The sequence below is a fragment of the Monodelphis domestica genome, chromosome 4 (genome assembly GCF_027887165.1).
Source record: "Monodelphis domestica isolate mMonDom1 chromosome 4, mMonDom1.pri, whole genome shotgun sequence".
Taxonomy (NCBI): domain Eukaryota; kingdom Metazoa; phylum Chordata; class Mammalia; order Didelphimorphia; family Didelphidae; genus Monodelphis; species Monodelphis domestica.
In genome coordinates this window covers 217219340-217238348 of record NC_077230.1, presented here as the reverse complement: position 1 = coordinate 217238348, position 19009 = coordinate 217219340, and the positions used below count along the sequence as shown (strand labels likewise).

At 33.7% G+C, this 19009-nt stretch overlaps 1 protein-coding gene across 3 annotated transcripts in view; it reads right to left on the bottom strand.

Moving 5' to 3' along the window:
• The window catches only part of SLC39A10 (solute carrier family 39 member 10), a 146115-nt gene that overhangs the window by 9492 nt on the left and 117614 nt on the right, over positions 1-19009 (bottom strand). For all 3 annotated transcript variants that reach the window (XM_056794138.1, XM_007494539.3, XM_007494541.3), the window contains 3 exons: positions 8132-8301; positions 5643-5849; positions 1503-1623 (listed from right to left, as the gene is read on the bottom strand). In XM_056794138.1, coding sequence (XP_056650116.1) covers positions 1503-1623; positions 5643-5849; positions 8132-8301 — 498 coding nt within the window. The remainder of the gene's footprint in view (positions 1-1502; positions 1624-5642; positions 5850-8131; positions 8302-19009) is intronic.

Here is a 19009-nt window from a genome sequence, read left to right as displayed (position 1 = left end):
AGACGGGAGGTCCTAGGTTCAAATCTGGCCTCAGACACTTCCCAGCTGTGTGACCCTGGGCAAGTCACTTGACCCCCATTGCCTAGCCCTTACCACTCTTCTGCCTTGGAGCCAATACACAGTATTGACTCCAAGACCGAAGGTAAGGGTTTAAAAAAAAAATTACCAAAAGATTCTATGGTCATTCAATCTACTATGACAATATTTTGAAGTATAGGATATAATCAACACAATTGATTGGGGCTTAATTAGTGATATCAAAATCTTTTAGAATCTAAAAAAAAATGCTAGTGGAATGATTATGGTCTTAAAATAAGACTAGAAAAAATAGGGGGTGGGGGGGTAGAGGAAGTTGCCCAAAGACATTCTAAAATAGATGGTAGAATTGGGGGGAAAAAGTTGTCCATGTAAAAATCATAAAGAAAACAAATAGCAAATGACTATTTATTGATCTTGGGTAACAAATGGATGGAAACAAAAATACATCCCCAAAGTTTGGAGAATGGCTAAACAGATCATAATATACAAATGTAATGGAAGTTTTGCTCTCCTATAAAAAATGATATGTATGAAATCTAATAAACATAAGAAATTTATGAATTGATATAAGGTGGAAAAGTAATGAAAAGAACAATGATTACAGCAAAATAGTTAAAACAGAGGCAATATTATGATCAATGAAACAGTCATTATTAGCACCATATTGTCAAAGTTAGATACAGACTTTTTTATTAACAATCAAACTACCCATGGTCAGGCAATGTATTTTGTGGCAGGACTTATTTGGTTATTTGTTAAGTATTTTCTGTCAAAACAAAATATATCAGTAACTTCTTTTCAATTTAAAAATATATACATTAAAATATATAACCAATGATGGCAGCTTTCTTCATAGTAGTAAAAAATCAGAAACATAGTAGCCAAAAATCAGAAACAAAAATCAGAAACATGTTGCTTGATAGCTAAATAACTTATGGCAAAGTAATAAAATGGAATATTTTTGCACCATTAGACTCAGAAGAAACTAGGAACTCTATGAACTGATACTCAGAGAAGTGTAACTAGAAGAATAATTTATACAATAACAACAATAATGTAGAGAAAAATAACTTTGAAAGACTTTGGAACATCTGACTCCCTAGAGAACATGCCATTGCCAAAGAGACAAGTTTCAGGTACAGGTAATTTCAAAACATGTTTTCCTGGACTTTATATGTTTATAATGAGGGTTTTTTCTCTTTCTTTATTTGTTCAAAAGGGAACTTATTTCTACGTTTTGAGAAGTATATAAGAATTTGAGAGAACACTACATGTTAACAGAGATGGGAGTTTTACAGACAATAAATATTGTACTAAGAGCATCTCTTATACAATGAAACTCAAGCTAGAATCTCAGAAAAAAACTTGTTCAACATAAAGGCCACAATAGCAGATACAACATTTAATTTTTTTTACACTTAGCATTCTTTATTCAATTTTTGGATTAGGGCTTTGAAGTCTACCTGCAAGGGGCTTGAGCTGAAGCCAGTCAGCATCTGGGGTATTATTTAATTTATGGTCCGAAAGCTTCCTTCCAATAGCTGACTCTTCTGCCTTCTGCTTCATAAACCATTTTTGTTTCCCCTGCAATAAAGGTAAGATTAAAATCACAAGATTCTGGAGTCTATCAGAAAGCTCGAGTGATGAAAAGGTGTTTTTTTTTTCCTTCTGGTGAATTAAAATTCATCTCCCTGAAACATTTACCCATTGAAACATTTATTCTATGATGCAGTTAAGCAAATTTCTCAGATTACATATAACTCTCATTCAATTGGATACTTATTCACATCAGTGTGTATGTAAATATATGTATGTACGTATGGACACACATATCCATACCCTATTAAAGTTTTCAAATTAAGTACATATATTTTCTGCAACCACTAATTCATTTAACAACTATTCATTTTTTATGAACTCCTACTACATATGTGTCATTATACTAGACATATTGGCACAAGGACTACATGGTCCCTACTCTCATTTAGTATCTTTTAAAAATTTTCATACTTTCTGTCTTAAAATCAGCACCTCTACTAAAGGTTTTAGGACAAGTAAAACATGACCAAAGACTCCTCTAGTAATGTATAAGACAGACTGCAGAGCAAGGGAAGAATACTGTAAACTAATCTAGACCAAAAAAAAGGTCATGAGCCCAATAATCAGAGTGGAATAACAGAAATGGAGAGATGGGTATAGGTTCCAGAGACACTATAAAAAGTGAAGCTAGGGAACTTTATAATTAGATTGCAGAATGTTGAAAAAAATTATACTTTGTTTCCACCTGAGTTTTTAAATAGATGACATCATTTTTAAAAATGGAAAGTGAAGAGGAAATTAATTCTCACCAGTTCCTAGTATTTTATATGTCTTAAAAAAATTACTATTTCCTAGGGATTTAAATTAATATCTTATTCAGACAGCTGATGATCCACTGGTTAAGTAAGGGATCTGAGTCAGAAATATATGAATCAAATCCCACACTAAATAGCTATGTCACTTAATAGCAAGCCACTTAACCTCTCAGCCTCAATTTCCTCATCTATAAAAGGAGGAAAATAGCATCTATCTCACTTATGAGTTGCTGCAGTAATCAAATCAGGTAACATTTTAGTGATACATAAATGCTTATTATTACTCCTGATTAGAATGTCAATCTCTGTTTCACCTCCCTCCACCAAATGTAAATAAAAGCATTTACCTATGTCTTTCCTAGAGGTTGTTATAAGACAAAGATGAAATCAATAACTACAAAATCATCTTGCAAGTGTGATTTATAAAAATACATTGGGAGAAACACTGGGCAGTGCTTTAAATTCTGAACACATAATTTGTATTTATTTTGTACATGTTATGCGGATAATAAGTGTGTTATATTCCCCCCCCCATTAGAAAGGCCAACCTCTCTCCAATCAAAACAGTAAAGAAGGAATATAAACTCAATTAATAATAGTTCTTGATTATATTCTTTTTAAAAATACCCTTACCTTTCTTTCATCTTAGACTCAATACTGTGTACCAGTTCCAAGACACAAGAACAGGAGCTAGGCAATTAAAGTGACTTGCCCAGGGTCACACAGCTAGAGAGTATCTAAGGCTACATCTGAACCCTTAGTGTTCCATCTAGGCCTGGCTTTCTATTGACTGAGCTACCTAGCTACCACTTAACTATATTTTTGTACAAGTTACCCCGGTTTGTATTTGTTCCCTATAGAATTTCAGGCATTATATTAATGTCCACATTAAGATTTTATTGAGGGATTGATAAATGGGCAAAGAACATGAATAGGTAATTTTCAGATAAAGAAATCAAAACTATTAATAAACACATGAAAAAGTGTTCTCAATCTCTTATAATCAGAGAGATGCAAATCAAAACAACTCTGAGGTATCACCTCACACCTAGCACATTGGCTAACATGACAGCAAAGGAAAGTAATGAATGCTGGAGGGGATGTGGCAAAGTCAGGACATTAATGCATTATTGGTGGAGTTGTGAATGGATCCAACCATTGTGGAGGGCAATTTGGAACTATGCCCAAAGGGTGCTAAAGACTGTTAAAAAAGACTGTTTAAAAAAAAAAAAAAGACTGTTAAAAAAATGCTAAAAGACTGTCTACCCTTTGATCCAGCCATAGCACTGCTGGGTTTATACCCCAAAGAGATCATAAGGAAAAATACTTGTACAAGAATATTCATAGCTGCGCTCTTTGTGGTGGCCAAAAATTGGAAAATGAGGGGATGCCCTTCAATTGGGGAATGGCTGAACAAATTGTGGTATATGTTGGTGATGGAATACTATTGTGCTAAAAGGAATAATAAAGTGGAGAAATTCCATGGAGACTGGAACAACCTCCAGGAAGTGATGCAGAGCAAGAGGAGCAGAACCAGGAAAACATTGTACGTAGAGACTGATACACTGTGGTACAATCGAATGTAATGGACTTCTCTACTAGCAGCAATACAATCCAGGACAATTCGGAGGGATTTATGAGAAAGAACACTATCCACATCCAGAGAAAAAAACTGTGGGAGTAGAAATACAGAAGAAAAACAATTGCTTGATCACATGAGTCAATGAAGATATGATCAGGGATGTAGACTCTAAATGATCATCTTAGTGCAAACAACAATATGTAAATAAATAGGTTTTGATCAAGGACTCATGTGAAACCCAGTGGAATTATACATCAGCTATGGAAGGGAGAAGGGGGGAGGGGAGGGAAAGAACATGACTTGTAACACACACATATATATATATAATTTATAATTCTATAAGGTAAATGCCATACCCATTAATGCTAAGCACTGGGAAAGCAGAAAAATGAAACTCTCAAAGAACTTACATTCTACCATGGAAGAAAACATGTGTATAAAAGCAACTGCAAAATAAATATGAAATAATGTAGAGCACTATGAATTTGATTGTTTTTTAGGGGATAGGGAATAAAGTTTCCTGTAAAGGGTAGGGCTTATGCATTCAGTCATGATGGATGTCCATTGAAAAGGCACAGATATATAGTAGATGAGGAGCCAGGTGTGAGGAGTAAAGCAGTTGATTTGACTATATAAGATGGGAAAGAGAGTAATAAATACAAGGCAGGGAAGGTAGGTCTGGGTGAAACTGTAATGGGTTTAAATCTGATCTCACAGGGAACCACTGAAGTTTTCCAAGAAGGAAAGTGACACTAAAGACTAAGCCTAAGGATCAAGAATTCTGCAACTTATTGTGGTCTTGGGGGGTTGCATGGAGTACTGAAAGGTGCCCACCCACACAAAGTCAGCATTTGTTCAGTACAACTTGAATGCAAATGTTCCTTTTGGGTAAAGATGGCTCAAGAGAGGGGAAAAAAAGGATTACACATAAAAATAATTCTTCTTTATTAAAGTTCAGTTTATTTTTAGTTATTAAAAATTATATAAAATGATGAAAAATCATAATGATGAACAATGAGTACTAACTAATATTAGTAGAATAAAAGTTCATGGAAATTAGTAAAGAGATACTTCTTAACAGTAAATTTAAAAGGAAGAATGTTTGGTATCCTCTGCTTCAGTTCAGCCTACATTTAAATTTTTTATTTCCATAAAAAGATCTGAACTTAGATGCAGGTTTTCCTAACCCATTTAAACCAATTAGATATTATGCAATGCCAATAGATTTTGAGATGAAATGCATCAAAATCTGAAGTGAAGAGTGTTTTACTATTTTTACTTAACAATGAATTCATTCCCAGAGTATATAAAAAAACCAAGATATGGATTAAAGATATATTAAGGGGGCAGTCAGGTGGTTCAGTGGATTGAAATCCAGGCTCAAAAGTGCCTTCAGACACTTCCTAGCTGTGTGAGCCTGAACAAGTCACTTAACCCTACATTGCCTAGCCCTTACCAGGCTTCTGCCTTAGAACCACTACACAGTACTGATTCTAAGATGCAAAGTAAAGGTTTAGAGGCAGGGGAAAAAAGATATATAACTGGAAAGAACAAAATCAGAAGAAAGTTCTCTTGTTCTTACTACTTTGAATTTTTTATTAGCACATACTAAAATTTTAATGTTTTTAATTTTTTACTGAAATAAAAATAAGGAAAAATATACATACCCTTTGTTGTTTATAATGCTTAAACATCCTTATACAGTGTTCAATGATGAATAGCAGATAAATGCCTCCCAGAGCTACAAGTCCTTTCAATACAGCATCATATTCTTCCAAAAACTCTGGATGTTTTGTTTCATGTCCATGAGAATGCCCATGCCCGTGCCCATGTCCATGTCCATGTCGATGACTGTGGTCATGGCCCCCTTGTGACTATTTATAAGGGTAATACATTTTAAAAGTAAAAGACATTAACACAATTAAACAGATTTGTTTTCAATGTCCAGGTTTTATCGTTCACTGAAGAATGAATATTCCTGGAGGGCATTAGTTTAGTACTTGGAACTCTTCCCCCAGCCCCCATATCTACCATTTCATTTGAGGATAAGTACAGTCTCTTTAATTTGTTTTATGATGTACTCAAAAATACATTATGTGAGGTAGGTTCTTAGGGCAATTCAGCAATGATATAAGAGAACACAATCATTTGGTGCTGTATTAGTTAAAAGAGGCTGAAAGACAAGTTTCTTAACTTTCTTAGTTAATAATCTAAGACAGACAATCAGAAAATTTATTCTTATTCTAAGTAGCTAATTGGGCCAAACCAATATCATAGGACCAACACGACAAGATATTTCATGACAATCTTCATTAAATATGTTCTTCCTAGGCAAATTTAGAACCACTCATCAATTTAATTATTATACATTTTTATGCTATTAATTTACAGTTAGTGATTAATCTGATAAATATCAACAATAATATTACCATCTTCAGGGCTCAGAAGTGATGTATCTCTATTTCCAAATTAAGTTCTTTCAAATATTTTTAAAAAAAATTTAAAAGGAAAGCTAATTTATTTTGCTGGAGACATAGGTAATCCCAGCAATGATCTGTGACCCTTCTACAATGAGAGCAAGCTACGATATTTAAAGCACTTGAAACTATTAAACAAAACATGGGCATTTAGTCTAGCAAACACTTTCAGAGGTCATAACTGATAGCCTGGAATGAGTTGTGTCTGTATATTAAATGGATATTCCCAATTTACTTTGAAACATTCAAAGGTAACAGAGTACATACGTCATTTCAATGATGACTTTATTATCTCAATGCTCAGAAACGGGAATCTATCTACTTCTATCCAGGAATCTTAAATTACAGTAGGTCAAATGGGACATAAGGATTGTGAAGTCCCCCCCCCCTTCTCATCTCTGCCTTGTAGAATTCCTTGCATCCTTAAACATTCAATTAAAAAAGTGATCTGGGGGCAGCTGGGTAGCTCAGTGGATTGAGAGCCAGATCTAGAGATGGGAGGTCCTAGGTTCAAATTTGGCCTCAGACACTTCCCAGCTGTGTGACCCTGGGCAAGTCACTTGACCCCCATTGCCTAGCCCTTACCACTCTTCTGCCTTGGAGCCAATACACAGTATTGACTCCAAGACGGAAGGTAAGGGTTTAAAAAAAAAAAGTGATCTACACAAAGCTTTTCCTGATCTCCTCCGTTAACTGTTCTTTCTCTTTTAACTCAATCAATACTTATTAATACATGTAATTGTGATATTCTGCTAGTAGAAATAAGCTCCATAAAGGCAGAAATTATTTTAGTTTTTTCTTTGTATCCACAGGGCTCAACAAGGTTAAAATTTATTGAACCAAATTATAGAAACCTTCCACTCTAAAAATATATAGAACCGATAATCTTAAAGGAATAAACTATCTTTTAGTTCTTTTCATTAAAAATAAAATGTCCTCATCAAAATGAAGGGCTGTTTATTTTTTTTAAATAAATGAGATTTCAGATAACTTTGAAAGAAGCATCACAAAATCAACCAATTACATTCCCACATGTAGTCAAGATAGAGAACATTAGGAGTGTTGACTTAAGTTATTTCAATAGTGCCACAGCAACATACATTGACTTTTAAATGAAGAAAACTTGGAAACTATGTGAAACATGCATTAAAAAAAAACACCCATGACATAATTAAAGTAACTGGTTGTTAATGAAGTAACCACACATTTACTATGAGACAATGTAGTACAAAAGAAAGAATATTGGAATTTAACTTATAAGATTGGACTTACACCCTAAGTTCTACCAATGACTGTTAAAGTTGGGGTAAAAGTCATTTAACATTTCTTGGTCTGTATCTGTAAAATAAGAGATTGAGCTAAATGGATCTAAAGTTCCTTAGAGCTTTAAATTTATAAGCCTATAAACTGTGTTACTATATCTGAGTGATACCTGAAATCTCACAATTTCCCACTTCAGAAAATATTCAATGGACTACTCCGGTTTTGAAAGCAACTGGTGTTTGATCAAAAGCATAAAGAGCTTTTAAAAATATTGATTTTAAGTTGTGTGTTCCCCTATCAACTAGGCAGTAACTCAGTAAGCAAAAACTATAATAAATCCTTTCCAAGGAGTTTTTACAGCTTATAGCATATGATTTGACATTTTGAAAGGTTTTTCTTTTTCTTGTAATTCTTACATGTGGAAGCAGATGAAGAAGTGCATCTCCACTCATTGTTCCCACAGCCAGTGCCACCAGGAATGTAAGGAGGAATTTGAAGCATCCTTGGTTAATTATGGGAACCAAGATCACACCTAGCAGTGACAGTAGACTAATAACTGTAATAGAAATGATACCACAAATCCAGGCTGTAAGAAGAAAAAAAAAATACAAATCAGTAACAAAATGCCAAAAACAGCTTTAAAGATATGTAAGCATCAGAAACTTTTTACCTCATGAGCAATCAGCGACACTTCAGTGCTTGACAGAGTTGTAAGGGATCCTCTAGTTTTTCACTGCAAGTAGAAATGGTACTCGACATTCCTGATAGGTTTCTGCTGAATACCTTCCATGATAGACCACTCACCCTCCTAAAGAGCAGTCTATTGCATTTTCAGAGACAATTCCAATTGAATGACTTTTCTTATAATGAACCAACATTTGCCTACCTAGGGTTTCTGCCCCCTAGTTCTGATAATATTTAAGAGTAAATAGAATAAATCTAATTCCTCTTCAACACAAAAGCTACTCAAATAATTAAAAGCAACTATGCATCTCATCCCACCTGCCCCCAAGCCCCAGTCAATCTAATTTCTAAAATAAAGACATTCCAATTCCTTCAAGTATTCCTTATATAAGGTTTTAAACCCTTCCACCATTTTGGCTGCCCTTCTATAGAGCACACTGTCCGATTTGTTAAATGTCCCTCATCAAAATATGCTACCTAAATATATATATACACACACACACACACACACACACACACACACACACACACATATATGCTACCTAGAACCAAACTATAGACTTCAGTAAAAAATATACTATTATCCCCTTTGTTCTAAACACAATACTTGCTAAGATCACATAAGCTTTTCCTACCAAACACAAAACACATCTCTGAGTTACAGTGAACTTGGAATCAACCAAAAGCCCTAAATCAACATTCTTTGGTCCTTGTCGCCCTTGCTTTCAATAAATCTTCCTCTATCCTCTTTTCAATGACAGAAAATAAATTCTAGAGTTTCCAATGGATTGGCACATTAAATATTCTACATGAGGAAAAATTTCACTCACTAAATATTATTATAAAATTGTTATTTTTTAAACCCGTGCCTTCTGCCTTAGAAGAACCAATAGTATGTACTGGTTCTAAGGCAAAAGAATGTATGGACTAGGCAATGGGGGTTAAGTGACTTGCCCAGGGTCACACAGTTGGGAAGTGTCTGAGGTTAGATTCGAACCTAGGACCTCCCATCTCTAGGCCTGGTTCTCAATCCATGGAGCCACCCAGCTGCCCCGTTATTTTTTTAAGAATCATTTTATGAGCACACAGTATGATTCTCCAAGGGATACACCAATAACTTTTAACTTCCTTGGTGGAAAAATCAATTCAAATTTTTAATTTAATGCAGAGATGAATTAGCTCATCTTCCACTGGGTTGTTGCCATTTTTTCCTAGCTCAACATGAATAAGTTTTCAATGCAACCTCCTTCATTTGGTTTTATTAAGTAGGAATTAATGACATCAACACTCTCACATTTTTCAAATATACTATTACTTTCTCAGCCTACCACTTGTCTCTTCATTGTTCTCATTCCAATAATTAACATTACCTTTGGAGTCTTTCAATAATATGTTACTTACCAAATATACCTCTTGATAAGCTTTTCATGCTTCTCAAGAAAAGGGGCACTCCAAATTGGGAGCCTGAACCTTAGTCTCTTGTCCACATGCACTGATACATCCCCATACCCTGTGTTGGGATTTGGTTTTTAGGACCTATGCACAATTCTTGACACATCTCTATTAAATTCTGTCTCATTAGAGGTGAGTAGCCATTGCAGCCTCAGGCTTTTTGGGGTCCAGGCAATCACCTAACATAAAGGAGTCATCCTTTCCAGCTCTGGGTCATCCACAAGTTTGCTGAGTATTCTTTGTTGCCTTCCAAGCCACTGATGAAATATTGTTTAAGTCTGTGCCAAAGGGGTGGTTCTAGAGCCTGCTAATAAAGACATCTCTGTGGGGCTGACATAAATTCATTAATGAATATTATTTGGGTAAAGTCGTTCATTGAGTTATGAAATCTAACCATCAAAAGATACATCTCTTCATCTTGTTCACAAGGAAATGATGACAGACTTGGACAAGTATGCTGCTGAAATCTTAGTATATTATGTCCATAAGTGTTTCCTAATCTAATAAGTCATCCTATCAAAAAAAAAAAAAGATACAAAGTAATTATCATAATGCTACCTACTTTCAGAGACTACCATGTTTTTTTTTTTTTAAATTGAGAAAAATTATTTCCACATAACAGGATCATACTTTGGTAGACCGCGCCATTAAAAAAAAATTAGACTACCTATAAAAAGGACTAAAGTTAAAACAACTTTGAGAGCAAAGATTTACATGCCCAAATTATTTTTTTCTGTTATATATAATAAGTTGAAAGAATTTTAAAGGATATGTTTTAGCTCTTACAGTCTTCTGAATATCCAATTATTACTTATAAAAATATAAAATGCTATACTGATTCAATGATTACATACTAAGTATCAGAATGAATGCTTGAATATAAATATACAACCTCTTACACCGATTTCTAAAGGCCTAACTCCTGAAATACACCTGTTTAATTCAGAAAGCTGTTATGACTAATTTCTCCAGGGGCAAGTGGGTAGCTCAGTGGATTGAGAGCCAGGTCTAGAGATGGGATATCTTAGGTTCAAATCTGGTCTCAGACACTTCTCAGCTGTATGACCCTGTGCAAGTCACTTAATCTCCAATGCCTAACCCTTACCACACTTCTGCTTTGGAACCAATACACAGTATTGATTCCAAGATGGAAGGTAAGGGTTTAAAAAAAAATTTCTCTAATGAGTGCTGAAGACAAAAAGTTTTAGATTAGTCCACTAAACTCTCTCTCTCTCTCTCTCGGATTATGGATAGCCTTATTAATGGTAGCTTCATTGAATATAATTTTCTATAAGTTTGTCTTTTCCATTACAGTTAAATTTGTTCTTGCCAATTTTTTAATTCCCCTGGTTCCACTCTCATCCTTTGTACACCATCTACTTACCCCTCAAACATAATATTTACTGGCTTAGAATAAGTTAAAGTTCAGTCTGTCTTGATAAAGAATAGGGAGGAAATGCGAGTTCTGGTTAAAATTCAAAATTTCTAGTTGAAGTCATAAGTAGATGCCAGACTGGACTTGAATAGTTGGTTCTAATCTAATGTTCCATTTGAACACATGAATTACTTACTATTTTACATTAGCCAACATAAATGAAATGGAATTGTCATAAGTTTTTAAAATTTTTTGCTTACTTCAATATCTTCACAAAAAAATTACTGAATTTTATAATTTTATAAATGCTATTCACTAATAAAATATAGCAGTGTGAATCCACAAAAGGAACTTCTACTAATACTATGACAAAAAGAAAAGGAAAATTTGTAGAGCATAGTTGAAATTCAAAGAGAAGTTAGGTGAGGGAAATATGTCTGGTTTACTTTTTTTGGAAAATAGGTTGGGTTAAATAAGAGTCAAAGTCTCTTACAGCTCTACCATTCTATTAATAACGGAGATAGATAACAAAATGGAAATTCTTTAATTGACCACAGGATGCTGAATTACGCAAACAAATTGTGTTCAGTTACAGGCATCACAGTCACTGGCATTAGTAACATTAAAAGAAGAGAAACTTTTAATCAATAACCACAATTCTTAGACATCTCAGAATTCTGGAAATGTGAAGAGATCTATGAGGTCATCTAGTCCATATTGCTTATCAAATAGATAAGAAGCATGGGTTATAGATTTATCCTTCTTGGCTTTGGGAGTCAAATATATTCAGTTCTAAGGCACTTACAACAGACTTTGGAGAGGGTCCTTTTCTCAAGAACTGTGATTCTGGGTCAGAAGGGGGCTCTGAAAATGCACAAACTATCAAGGAGTTAGAGACATCCATTATGCAATAATGACTAGCATTTAGCACTTTACGGCTTATAAAGTACTTTGCCCATGTTATCTCATTTTATTCTCAACACCCAGTGAGGTAAATTTATTTTCCCCATTCTATAGATGAGAAAACAAAGGCTAAACTGAAAGAAGTTAAGTGGCTCACCCAAGGTCACAGTGGTAGTAAGCACCAGAGACAGGATTTCAACACAGGTTTTCTCAATCCACCCCAATATGCCACCTAGCTATCTCTAGACTACATGCTCTAGAACAGGGGTAGTGCAAGCACTACAGATTAAAATGTAACTGGGAAATTTTTAGCAAATAAAAATATAATACAACATAGATAATATAAATATTACAACATAGTAATAATATTAATTTGTGATTTTTTAAGTAATTATGTCACCCACAGGAATCTATTTCTACTTGAATTTAATACTACTGCATTAGAATATCTAGGAAAAATCTCTGGAATCCCAGAATCAGAACCTAATGTCTTTCTATTAGTTCTTAGAAATATAAACATACTGAAGAAGAGTTGATGAATGTTGCCTACTAGGAAGACTCTGAAGTAGGGCTCTAGAGTAGTCTCTACACAACCAAGTAATTCTATGAGACAACATAACTGAGTCTATGGAAACAAGTTTGCTTCTACAACGGTCAACCTGTAAATTTGAGACACAATTTTACTTCTCCAGAAATTAAACATCCAGGAAACTAACCAATGTGCAGCATGAAACTTTTGGTGAACTTCACTCCCTTGGCCCCTCACCAAAAACAAATGAAAAACCAGTTAGCATGCATGAAGTTAAATCAAAATCCAGTAGGACCCATTTAACTTCTCATCAATACCTTTATGTAATTGAGTGACATGAGATGCCATCACTTTAACAAACATGCCCTGAGAATATTATTGTGCTGAAAGGAACAAAGAAATGGAGGATTTCCATGTGAGCTGGAACGACCCCCAAGAATTGATGTAGATCAAAAGGAGCAGAACCAGAAGATTTTACACAGAGACTGATACACTGTGGCACAATCAAATGTAGTGGACTTCTCTACTAGCAGCAATGCAATGACCTAGGACAATCCAGAGCAACTTGGGAGAAAGAATGCTATCCACATCCAGAAAAAGAACTGTGGATTGAAAAATAAATGATCTATCACATAGTGCGATAAGGATGTGATTAGGGTTTTGATGTTAAAGTATCACTCTACTGAAAAATATGAATAACATGGAAATGTTTTGAACAATGATACATGTATAACCCAGTGGTTATATATATTGTCGGCTTTAGGAGTGGGGAGGAGAGAAAGGGGCAGGGGAGATTATGAATCACGTAACCATGGTAAAATATTCTAAATAAAATTTAAGAACAACAGCAACAACAAAATAAATATGCTAGGATAATTTAATCTACAAGAAATTAATAATAGCAAGAAGTCAACAAGCAGGGATCATGCGGCTCACCAGGGTGAATGCAAGGTAAGTGACCTTCTGATCTGTTAGCTCAAGAGAATTCTTAGTATACATTTTCCACTTTGAGAGGGTAGGTCTTAGCTGCAATCTAGGGTTCCTGAGAGTCCTAAGCTATGGCAGGTTGGGATCCCTAGGGTCAAAGGGTGTTGCAATGTACATTTAAGTTTTAACCTACCTAAAATCCTAGAGGACAACGAAGATAGATTGGCCCTAGACTTAAGAAGCCTGGAAATGAAGCACTGGTGAAATGTGATAAGTAAAGTATACAGGTCATGCAGTTTCAAGCAGCCAATAGGCATTAATTCCTTTAGTCTTCTTGGAGTAGGTAAATAGGCAACATTTAGAAAGATGACCATAACAGATTTCAATACAAAAGAATAAAAACACAAAGGAAAGAGAAGCAGAGGTCTGTGGTTCTAAGGAACATACTCTTTCTATATTTGTCTTAAATGATTCTAGTCTGATGATGCAATTTTCCCATAGTTATTCACTGTAGAGGAAGGCAAAGGCAAGATAGCAAGCCAAAAGACAAAGCTGTTTTAGAATTAACATGTTATTTCATAATTTGCCTTTTCTTTGAAATACTGCCACAAACCAAGATAAAAACAAAATTCCTTTAAAAAGATAAAAGAAAAAAACATCTTGGAAAACAAGATAACCAGGATTCCATATTATTTCAAAAAAAAAAACAAAAAACTATCTTTACTAATGTTGTATGGATTAGCTCTTTGCTACAAAGCTACACTAATAAAGGAAAAAAATAAAACCTCTATGGTCAAACCTCTCCATTATATAAAGAATGGACTGAGATCCAGAATAATTTAATGGCAAAGGAAGTTCAGTTACAATTTGAACTCAGGTTTTCCACCCTCAAATCGAGCTTTCTTTCTACTGTGCCACAATGACTTTTTAATCAGGGGACACATTTAGTAGATAAATTTGTAAACAAAGTAGTGTTCATAATTTGAATAGTAGAATTTTTTAATAGTAAAATAATATGTACAGCTCTTGAAATGTGTGTAGTCATAAGTCAACTATAATTCCTTTCTAATTCAGTCATGTCCAACTTTTTGTGACAAATGGTTTACCATTTCCTTCTCCAATTTTTTATAGATGAGGAATCTGAGGCACACATGGTTAAGTTACAGTCACATGCTAATAGTGTCTATTAAAACATATAGGTTTCCATAAAACTGATTCTTTTGCTAAAAAAAAAAGGGCATAAGCTTTTGAAGATTAGTCAAAACAATATCACCAAATTTATGTAATAGACTAAATTGCTGTTAATTTATCACATTTAGACCTGATCAGTTCTCATTTAATCATTTTCATAGAACTACACTATAATCTTTCCAATATTAGCAAAGTTACCCTTTCAAAGAAGAATCTTGAAATACATTCCTTCCTAAATTTGATTTTAACATTTATGTCAAAATAATTGTATAAAATTCTAAATGACTTAATCATAACAATATGGAAAGTAACTTGATACAGGTTTAACTTGAAAATTTTAAGAACATGAACAACCCCAACTACATAATTATCCACTATAATATGAAATATAAATATATGTTTAGCCCATAGTTTAATGATATTTAGTACTTGAGAAAAAAATTACTGGCATCTTACATAATGTTTTAGTAGAGTTATTAAATTTCTATTGTGTGGATTCCTCAATCCAAATTTCCCACTTAGGGGATCTTCTAACTTGAGTCCAGTTTATGACAGGCTTTCCACATGCACAACATTTAATTTTGGGGACTAAGTGACTATTAACTATTGACACTTACAAGAGACATTTTCTACTTTGCAAAATAAATAAAATAGGGCAAACTCAATGTCAGATCTTGCTTTCTTTGGTTCTTTAAAGCTTTTGCCATTAAACTCTATTGCTTCCTCTAGGATATTTCCCATTATCTGAAATATGGTGGGGAGAGGATAAAGAGGGGAAAGGATTCATAAATCACTCAGTCTCAGTACCAGAGGACAAAGAAGGAGTACAGTCATTTCATGAAAGAAATCCCTAAATGAAAACTCCCAGGAACATCAGAGCCAAAATCCAGAACTTCCAGATCAAAGAAAAAATTGAGCAAGCTTCCAGAAAGAATTCAAGTACTGAAGAGACACAGCCAAGATTACATACAATTTAGCAGTCATGACTATAAAAGAGAAGATACAACAATTCCAGAAGGTAAAGGATATGGACTAATAGCCAAGAATACCTTATCCAGTGAAATGGAGTATAATTCCAGAGGGGGAAAAAATGGATCTTTAATGAAACAGAGGATTACCAAGAATTCCTGATAAAAAGATCCAAGTTGTGTTGAACTTTGAAGTTCAAATACAAAGTTAAAAGAAATATTAAAAAGGTAATCATGAACAATGATAAGGGACTAAACAAAGATAAACTGCTTATATTTAAATATGGAGAGATGATTGCCTCTGACATTAAAGGTCACAGAAGTAGTTTAATTAGATAATACCTAAGAGTGGTTCTATTATGTCTTAATGATGTTAAAAGAGGAACAGAAAAAGACAGGAAGATAAATACACTGTGGAGGAAAAGAAACGGTAGTTAAGGAAATAATATCACATAATTAGGATATACAAGTAGACATCTACATAAACTATATATAAATAGAAGAGGAGGTGGGGGAGAGAACAGCTGATGCTTTAACTTCACTCTCATCTAAAATGGTTAATGGAAGGATGAATACGCATATTCATACACAGAGCTGAGTATAGATATACATTTAATTCAACAGGGAAACAGGAGGGAAAAGGAAACTGAAAACTAAAGGAAGGAATTGTTGTTCAATCATTTCAGGAGTGTCCAACTCTTCCTGACCCTTGGTAAGGATACTAAAGTAGTTTGCCATTTCCTCCTCCAGCTCAGTTTACAAATGAGAAAACTAAGGCAAACATAAATGTCTGGAGGCAAATTTGAACTCAAAGAGGAATATTCTTGACTTCAGACCAGCACTCAATCCATTATACCACCTAGCTGCCCCAAAGAGGAGAATAGTTCTAAACAAAACAAAGTAATGTAGAAAATATCAAAGCACTTTTTGAGGTGGCAAAGAATGGGAATCTGAGGGGATACTCATAAATTGGAGAATGGATAAACAAAAATTAAGAAATATAAATGTGGAAGAATTCTATTGTATTTTAAGAAATGATTAAGATGATTTCAGAGAAACCCAGGAAACTATTATGAACTGATCAGAGTGAACAGAAAGAGGAAAATTTATAAGACAATAATAACATAAAAGCAAAAAACTTTGAAAGAGTGAAGAACTCATCAGAATAATGATCAACCCTGATTCCAGAGCACTGACATTACTTACCTACCTGACAGAGAAGAACTAAAAAAACAAAATGAAATAAATATTCTTCTGGATAAGGACAATGTGGATATTTGCTTTGAGCGACTATATATGTTTGTAGTGTTTTTTTTTTTCTTTATTTCTCAGTAAGGGAATATTGAGCTGGAAAGGTTGAAAGGTAGATTTCTACTGGGGGAAAACAATATAATTTTTTTAAAGAATTTGGCAACCAAATAGATATGAGAATAGAAGGATAGAATGAAGTGCAAGTAAACTAGAAGGGATTTTTACTAGAGTCTAATCTTTTATTTTGTAGCTCAGAAAATTAAGGCCTTGAGCAAGCTAGACAGATTAAATAACAACTAGGGTTTGAACTCAAGCCCTAAATTAAGTTCTACCTCTCTAAATGTTTTACCATGTAAAAATATTAGAGAATGACTTTAAAGGAAATTTCAAATTATAAATGAACTTGAGTAAATGGTCTTAAATGAAAAATATTCAAAATCCTCCAATGCCTTCTTGTTTTAGTTCATGTAATGAAGAAAAGTGGAAGTTTATGTTTTGAAGCCAAATAAGAGGTTATAAAAGGCTTCATTTATACCCAGCTTCAGCTGGCAGAAAAAGTGACAGATGTGAAGGTAGTGGCTATGGCAACAATTTGAGTCATCTATAAAACTGAGGCTGTCTTTATAGAATGCCAGAACAACCGGTCAATTAAACGGTTGGGGGAGAGAGGACCAATTAATTGTGTGATAAAACAATTCCTTCAAACATCAACTAATTTTATTTTTAAACTTTATAGTCTCTATTAGGTAATGACATTTGTCTACTTTTATCTAACATTCAATATTGGTGATGAATATATTAGCTGAATTTTGAAAATTTAACTTTTTACATATGATAGGTAAAGAGAACATTAAAGTACTATGCTTTTAAAAAAAATCCAGATATTCTTTTTAAAAAGTAAAGTGTCAATTCATAAGAATATCATATATATATATATATATATATATTACAAATAGGTGACCTATCAATTTTGGTTACTTTTCTGTCTCATGGAAGCATAAGACAATGAATATTAGTATTTTATTATCAAAGGAATCACTGTATTACTTAATAATAACAACAATAATAGTAGTATCATCTAATTTCATGTAACAACACTATGCAAAGGTTTTCAATGTACTTTCCAAATATTATCTCATTTCATCCTCACATATCTCACCTTGGGACATAGATACTATTATTATCCTTATTTTATAGATAAGGAGACAGAAGCCAAGGGAGATTGTGACTTGCTCTTGGTCAGAGTTAATAAATGCCTGCGACTGGACTTGAACTCAGGACCACCTAATAGCTTTAGTCCAATCACTACATAGAATACAAAATAAGAATACTATAGAGTAGCCACCTACAGTCACACAAAAATTGCCAGACTACAACCATCAGTCTAACTTCCAAGATAAAGAATTATAACTTTCTATATTACTCATCTATCATAATTTAGCACAAGGCTTGCTAGGTCTTTAGTACAAATTAGAAGTGTTTTGGATCCTCTGATCCTCTGTCTCATCATACAAAATAAGGTCTCCCTTATTTCTTAAAATGATCACTCACTTATATTGGCTCCATTGTAGACCTATCTAATTATTTACTTTAAACTTATAATTAGATCTTACTTGCATCAAACATTTTTTAAAGACTGCTCCATTTTTTAGGAAAAGTCTTAATCCTTCTGGCAAACTTTTTAGAGTCTCAAGAAGGCAATTCTGTGTAAATTAGGAAAATTAGATGAACATATAACTTAATGTTTTCAAAAAACATTTAAATTACTATTCTAATTTCCACATTTTAAATTTTTATTTAGATCCTGTCACTTATTTAGACATTATAAGCAGTTACTATAGATAATAAAGGCAAATTACTCTTTTCCAGTTCTTGGCTCAAATCTAATTTATTTGGTAAATAGGTGGCAAAGAAAAGGTCTGTTTTCAGAAGTTTGCCAAAGGAGTTAAGTATATAGACTATGTTTGACCAGCAAATGTTTTTCTTTATTCGTACTCAAAATAGCAGGTGTAAT